A 7,954-nucleotide genomic window follows, 5' to 3' on the forward strand; every position below is an offset into this window, starting at 1 on the left:
TGGTGAATGCAGATTGACTATATGACCTGTATGTTCTGACTGGAAAATTAGCTGCAGAGTCTCTATTATGACTGATGTTCAGGAGTTTACAATTTAGAGATAGATAAGGCATATTCATTTACAGAATTTGATTTTTTTAAAAATTTAGGCATCTAACCATTAATTTGCCAGTTTTGATGTTATAAACATGCTTTTACTGAAGAATCCAGAGATAGTAAAGTTCTCATTCTCATCTACTGCCCTAATAGAGTGGCTGCATAGTCTCTGTTACATTGTGCAATGGACAGACATCATCGGGGTCTTCCAAGAAGCTTTAATGGAACCAAGACTCTTAACTGTTTCATTATTAGTCATGTCTTACTCTGAACTGAGCTGTTTAGATAGACAGGAAGTTTGCATGACCATCCTGTGGACATGGCACTACCCCTTAAAGTCAAGTTGCTTCTTATCCCTTCACCTCCATTCCTAAAGAGAAAAATTGGTGGGGTGTCGGTAGATTGCAGTAATTTACTTTATAATTGGTGGTAGGCAGACGATCCAGGTGGAATGCAAATTGTCTTAACCAAAAGTTTTCGGCCCCTGTTGATAAAGTTTAGATTTGTACTTCTTGGCACTTGGACAGAGAATTATATGCTGGGGAGAGTGAATTAAAGAGAGCTGTCACGTCATTAATGTAAGATGTAGGGAGAATGGAAGAGATCAGCCTGTCCTCCTGATGTCTTTCCAATCTTTTCTGTTAGGTTTGTCAGCTGCTGCTGGGATCGGGGTTGATGACCTTCGTCGCTTATGCATCCTCAGGATGAGCTTTGTGAAAGGCTGGGGACCGGATTACCCAAGACAGAGCATCAAGGAGACGCCTTGCTGGATTGAGATTCACTTACACCGGGCCCTTCAGCTCCTAGATGAAGTACTTCACACCATGCCTATTGCCGACCCACAACCTTTAGACTGAAACCTTTACTGTTGGAGCCCTTAACATTCATTGTCAGGATGGTGGACTGTAACATACAATCCTGTTTATAATCTGAAGATATATATCACTTTCGTTCTGCTTTATCTTTTCATAAAGGGTTGAACACATGTTTTGCTGCCTTGCTCCTAGCAGACAGAAACTGGATTAACACCCCCCCCCCCCGCCCCGCCCCATTTAGAACTTTTCGGGCATGGCTCAGAACTTGAAGGTCAGGAAAAACACATTCTTATTAAATTTACTGCACCAGTTATATATGAAGGAATCATTCCAATCCTGGAAAATTTAGCCCTTTAAAATGTCTTAGACATTTTTCTATGCAGAACATTGGTATATGTGCTATTCTAAAGAGTAAACTCAATATTACTGATTTTAAAGGCAGAGACGTTCTCAAAGTTAATTCACCTGTTATTTTGTGTGCACGTTGTTATTGTTGAGCAGACTTTACTCCAAAATATTGTGCCATGTGGGTGAGTTAATGTTACCAAGAGCAACTTTACTCTGTGTTTAAAAATAAGACAGTAATGTATTATAATCTTTAATCCAAAATATATTTTCTGCAAGTTAAACTAGTGAAGATGATTTCAATTCAGATTGTCTTGCGACTTCATTTTCTTTTCACCAAGGCAAAACACTAATCTCTGTGAATACTGAGAATTCCTTAAAATTATCAGACAAAGAAATACCATTTACAAGTTCAATAGTTATCCCAGTTGGATAACGATTTCTCGAGTAGTGTAACTTTTCCCTGTTAAGCAGTAGATGTAGTCTATATTTCCAGGCACAGGGTTGGTTACCAAGAAGCCTAGAAGAGCCATTTTTTTCCTTCATTAATTCATAGGGAAGGGTTTTGTATTTTTAAAAACACTAAAAGCAGTGTCACTCCTCCAGTTCTCCATTCTGCAAAGGTGGCAGTGCTTAGAGTAAATGATGCGCATTTTGGAAACTGCTAAGTTCTATGTCAGATCCTGTGCGGACTAATGGAAACATTACAGCTCATAATAGGCAGTTTGGATATTTTTGTACTTGATTTGATGTGACTTCTTTTTCATATACTCTTTAAATCATGTATGCTATGACATTGTTTAAAATTCAGTTTTTGTATCTTGGGGCAAGACTGCAGACTTTTTATACCTTTTGGTTTTTCTAAGCCCTTTGCCATCAATGATCATATCAATTGGCGGTGACTTTGTATAGAGATTTTAAGTAGAAAAGTTGCAAATGTATTGACTGTACCACAGACACAACATGTATGCTTTTTACTTAGCTAGTAGCATAAATAAAACCGAATCTCAACATACAAAGTTGAATTCTAGGTTTGATTTTTAAGTTTTTCCTTTTGCACTTTTGAGTCCAACCTCAGTGGCGAGACACCTTCTAGGAAATGGCAGGCAGCAGCCAGCACTGCAGCTTTGGTTTCCCCTCGCTCTACCGGGACTGCCCCGGGGACATGAGGTAGCAAGCGTAGAGTTGGTATTTTGAAGTTTTATTTTACTGTAGCAAAAGTAGGCCTGGTTGTCTCCAAGATAAGTAGGTTGTCTACAGAATACATACTGTGGCATAAAATCAAGGATTGTCTTTCAGACACTTCTACCGTCTGCTTGGAGGGCCTTTCTAAGCATAATAAGATTCTAAGGTGTGTTCCAAGCTTGAGAACCACTTACGCATGCTGTTATCCCTATATCGGCCTAGATGAACAAGTCTTCAGCTTCCCTGCTCAGAAGGTGTGCTTAAGACCACCCTAGAAACCAATGGGTTAGCTTATTGCTGTGATTCAAATACAGATTTTGGTCTGAGCTACATGGCTTTTGTTTTCAAAGTATTTCTCTACCAACATACTTGTACTCTTGAGTACTAACAACTCCTTTTGTTAAAGACCCCATTACAACCTGTGAAAGTTTGATGATTTAAGTATTATTGCCAGATTTTTAAAAAGGTATCATTGTTTCATAGAAATTAGTTACCCCATTTTACTGTGAATGAGTAGGAGTAGTGAGAAGAGTTTTAGAATGGCATATTTAAAAAAATCCAGATTATTTGACTAGAGCCATAAGCATGCTATGATAAAATCTATTGCCTCCTTTTCTATTTTAAGGAAGGTTTTCATGTTTAATGAAACATGAAATCTTGGTAATCATTTGTGGAAAATATTTGCAAGGAAGTTTGTCTTCAGGCCTAGCCACCTGTCTTGGTTGCTTTCTGCTAAGAGCCATACAAGTACATAAAAGTATTTGCAGTTATTAATTGCTTTATATTTGTACCCAGATGCAATCACATGCTTTTGAGAAAACATCTAGTATGTTATGATCAGTTATTCCTGAGAGCTTAGTTGTTAAATGGTATTTCCATTTCTTAAATGTAGTCATCTTTAATGAGTAAGATAAAGGAATCACTAGGTTTACAATTTAGGGGTACAATAGTTTCTGCAGTTCTAAGAATCTGATTATTATAAGGATATGGTTCTGAATGAGTGTTCTCAGCTATTTCATATGTCAAAGACTTTCAAAATGTTAAATTTCAGTGAAGGCTGAGTGAGAGGTGAACCAAGTACGTACTTTTTCATCCAGTGTGAGGCCCGTTCCACATTGGTCAGTGCCTTTCATACTCAAAGGGAATCCTTTATGGTGTTGCCTTTATTTTCCAGGGAGTAGATTCTTTTGTGAGATATAGTCTGTCTCCTTTGTAAAAGTCTGCTACGCCTGGTATACAAAGATAATGACAAGAAATCACTGCCATATAACCTTGTTTTTCCAGAAGCATGGCTCCTTTTTATTGACCGACTAAATAGGTCGCCCGTTCCATTCCTCCTGGAAACACTGCAGGGTTACAGGTTGGTGGTCTGGCTTAAGGACAACCATACTTGAAACACCAGAGTAAACTGAATGCCTAGTAGCTTTTAAAATCCATTTTTTGTGGGGAAGGGTGTGGCGTCAAGGGAGGTGTTTGTAATAGTAATTTTGAAGGCAAAATATAATGTCCTGTCTTGCAGATGATAAATGTCTTATTTTAAAAGTGTATTGCAGTCATCTTCTTTATTGTGCCCATCTGGAGAAGGGAAGTTGTACATTTTCCCAAGCTGCTCTTTCACTATCTGTGGAGGTTAAAGAATAGAACGTGAGATATTTCTGTTCCTGGTTTGGTGGTGACTGGTTGACAGTTGTCACTCATTAGCTATTATGCAAAATCAGGTTAGTTTACATCTGTTTTGAGAGTCTTTTGGAAGAAGCAATTTTATTCTGAGTAGGGCAGAATCCTTTTTGTTCATAGTTTTTATAGTTTGCTCCCTTTATCATTGAGTCACTTACTGGCATTTTATTTAAGGACAGCAAGTTGGGAAAAGGGTAAATTTAGGTCACGGAGGTGAATGAGCATCTGAAAGCAATTGCCTGTAAAGTCAGTTAACAACTCTTTTGTAGATGGGGCTTGACAAAGACCAGCAGATAATAGAATGAAGAAATGCATTCTTTTTCCTTCTAGAGGCAGAAAGCATCATCTTGCAGGTGGCTCACTGTAAATAATCGCCCCAATCCTCCTTTGCAAGATTATAGAAATAGGCTAGGAGTATCTTTTGTGCAAGCCTTTCCCTTTTTTTTTCTTCTGACAGCTAGCAAATTTCTCTTCAGATATGTTAGGAAGGATATAAAAAGTTAGTGGCCTTATTCAGAGCGGCATCCTCGAGCCCAGCCTTGTCCCCAGCACTTGTCCCAGTGTTACTAGGTGGTTTATCTTGTATGGTTGTGAAATGGAATTGTTTGCATAATCCAGACTTGCCTTATTTAAGCAGTAAGACGTTTTTATTTCAGCCATTTCTTTGATGGAGTTATTTAATATGGTCAGAGAACATACTGGCTATGTTTCTTTTTGTGCCTAGCTCTCTTCCCCAACTTCACGGGGGCGTAGACAGGGCTGTTTGCCTTTACCAAGTGGTTGCAGACTTGCTGTGGCTTTGAATGTTTCGTTTTTACCCCTCCCCTCTCCCCATCTTCTCCCTCTCTGACAGTGACACTTGCTGTGCGATGTTAGTGTACCTCCCCTAGTACCTCTTCTTCCCTTTCTGATTCATTTTTTCTTCCCCAGCTGCTTGGGCAAGGAAGCCAGATAACCACGCTTATTAACACAAATTTCTTCGACTACAAGGGCAAACTGGGACAGGACCTGAGAAGCTTCCTGGACACGACTGAAAGGCCTTCAGTGCTTTGGCGTTTGACTGCTTCGAGTGCTTCTTGATTCTTGCTCAGTTTCAGGTTGTTGAGGCAGAGAGAAGTGAGTCATATTCCTATTTTCCCTCTTTGCAAGATTTTTAAAAGGTTTCATTGCTTCCACTTGAATGCTGCTCACATAAAAATTGGGGTTACAGGGTTACGAAATTAGGTATCAATAGCCAGAGGCAATACCCTTGCCTAGAAGACACCAACAAAACAAAACAAAACAAAACAAAAACAAAGCTTGGAAAAGGAGAGGATCATTTTTGTTTTGTTTTGGTGTCTCCTTTTGAGCCCTATGCTCTGGCCTTCCTCCTCCACAGATATTTTTGACCTATAGGTGCCTTTATGAGATTTGAGGGTTTGATATCCTGCCCCAAGGAGTAGCTAAAGTAATTGCTGATGTTTTCAGGGATTTTACCATCAGACTTGAGTGAATGAATGAACCTCTTTTTTTTTTTTTTTAAACTAGGAAGGACTGAGGAGATAAGTCTAGTGAAGACAATCATTTCTCTTATGGATGTGGATAGTTTTCAGTTTAAGATGCTTCCTCGGTAGGTCTCTGAGCCAGTGCTCTTGTTCAACCTGAGACGAATGACTCCTGGCTCTCCAGTTGTGCTCTGCCACCAATTTGATGTGTGACCTTGGGCAAGTCATTTACCTTCTTTGGGCCTCAGTTGCCTCATCTGTAAAATGAGGGAGTTGGACTAGATGCTTTCTTCCAGCTCTGAAGTGTCAGTGGCCTTGCCTACCTTGCAGCAGTGTTAGAGTTCTTCCTGCCCTTGGCTCTGCTGTCTGAGGGGGCTTTTTACTTGTTTCTACATTATTTGAATGAGCCTAGGCTTGAGATTTTATTACTATTCTCCTATGGACAGAAAGTTACATAATACGTCCCTAAGACTTAAATTCAACCAAAGGCCTAGCACTACCGTGGGGCTGCCATAAACACTTAAAAAAAAATAGAGAGGGGGGGAAAGCCTTCATTTTATTTTCCCCTCGTCTCTGTTGGAGGCTTAGTAAGGCTTTTTTTGAGTCATGACATTCTAACTTTTGGGTTGGTATGTGTGTGACAGCATCCCCTTAAGGGCTGTGCTGGTAATTTTTTTGTTTAACTGAAATGGATTGTAAATGCCTAATGATAGTAGAGGTCATTACTTTGGGTCTTTGGTTTTTTTAACTCTTCTATGCTTAGAACAGGGACATGCCTTTGAACTGCATCAATTAAAATGGTTTGTACAACTCATTGAAACATAGTGGATGATTATTCACTTTATTCTTGGCTCTTTTTAGTCCATTTTAATTAGAAGACTTTTGGCTGGAGCATTTCTTTCAGAGTTCTCTTCCAGCCCATCGTGGATGAGTGTAACTAATGAACTGGGCTTTTACAAGGACCTGAGAGCCTTCATTAGGGCTGGGTCAAGGGTGGGCGTTGGGGAGTCCTGGTAGAGGCCAGCTCTGGTAGCTGGGCAGGAAGGGATGGAACCAGCTGCTGTTGCTATGGCTGCTAGTCACTGATAGAAGGACTCATGGGTTTGAATTGGTGAAAAGGCTAAACATGGAGTCGGCAGACTTCCTCCAGGTGTTGGGTTCTGGCCAGTGCCTCAGACATGTGATGTAAGGGAAAAGTGTGAATGCTTGTTGATGAAACCTTGGTGGGCTGCAGAACCATTTGGAGGAAGTAGCTGGGGGTTGGAACAGATTTGGGCGTGGCTTTCCCAGCTCTGCCTCCTCCCCTGAACTCAGAGGAGGGCAGCTACGCTAAAGCTCAGAGGAGCCACGCTGAGCTTCTGCTTTGAGGAAACCGGCCAGCTCAAGTGCCAAGCGTTCTCTGTGGCTTTCTGTATACTTTCTCCCTGGGTGAAGTCTGTGGCTAACAAATAGTTGAACCTTTCCTGAGAACTCTGTAACAAAGTATGTTTTTGATTAAAAGAGAAAGCCAATTAAATCATTATGTGCTCATTCTTTTTCTTAAGCTTGTGGATGTCTTGGATTTGGAAAGAGTGCCTCATCACTGAGAATTCTCGAATTTGAGGGCAATATTTCCTTCATTGCTCTCTGACCACTGAAATGGGAAATACAGCATTTCAAACTATGACCATGGGGAACAATCCCCATTCTTTTCTCATTTCTAAAAGGAGAGTGGAGTCCTGGTGGTTGGAGATGTGGGTGCCAAGGCTTGAATGAAAGGTTTCTTACCTCATGCCTCCCTAATCCCATTCCTGTTTCTTAGCTCCTTTTTTCTGGGTTTACCTTCATTTTTCTAAATAGCATAATCATGTTGACATTTCTTGATTTTGAGGGGAAAAGAAGTAGAGAGCCATTGACTTGCTACTCTAAAAAAATGAGGATTTAGCTGTCTCACATCATCACTACCCCATCAATTCTTATTCACCACTGGGATTAAATTATAACTTTTGATTCACTATTTAAGCTGAGCCACTTGGTGTACTTTCTTTTGTTTAACGTCTTTTTATGTTTTTTGCTTTTCTCCTGAAATTCATTGCCTTATATTTTAACTAGAGGCCCAGTGCACAAAAATTTGTGCACTCGGCGGGGGGGGGGGGGGGAGGTCCCTCAGCCCGGCCTGTGCCCTCTCTCAGTCTGGGATCCCTCAGGGGATGACCACCTGCTGGCTTAGGCCCACTACCTGGGGGATTGGGCCTAAGATGGCAATCAGACATCCCTCTGGCAGCCCGGTAGCCCTTGGGGGATGCCCACTTGCCAGCAGGGAGCAGACCTAAGCTGCAGTCGGACATCCTTAGCGCTGCTGAGGAGGCAGCAG

The 7,954-nt window shown here is 40.8% G+C and overlaps 1 protein-coding gene across 2 annotated transcripts in view; it reads left to right on the top strand.

Annotated features, from left to right (window-relative positions):
- Positions 1-7,117, top strand: part of SMAD4 (SMAD family member 4) — a 61,569-nt gene extending 54,452 nt beyond the window's left edge. The window contains exon 13 of one of the 2 annotated variants that reach the window (XR_009454210.1): positions 741-969. Coding sequence is in view for 1 of the 2 variants with exons in the window: in XM_059707324.1 (XP_059563307.1) it covers positions 741-952 (212 nt within the window). In the remaining variant the exon portion in view is untranslated. Of the gene's footprint in view, positions 1-740 lie in introns of both variants that reach the window. The other variant, XM_059707324.1, reaches the window with a different exon arrangement.
- Positions 7,118-7,954: the final 837 nt, after the last annotated feature.

This window comes from Myotis daubentonii, chromosome 8 (assembly GCF_963259705.1).
Source record: "Myotis daubentonii chromosome 8, mMyoDau2.1, whole genome shotgun sequence".
Taxonomy (NCBI): domain Eukaryota; kingdom Metazoa; phylum Chordata; class Mammalia; order Chiroptera; family Vespertilionidae; genus Myotis; species Myotis daubentonii.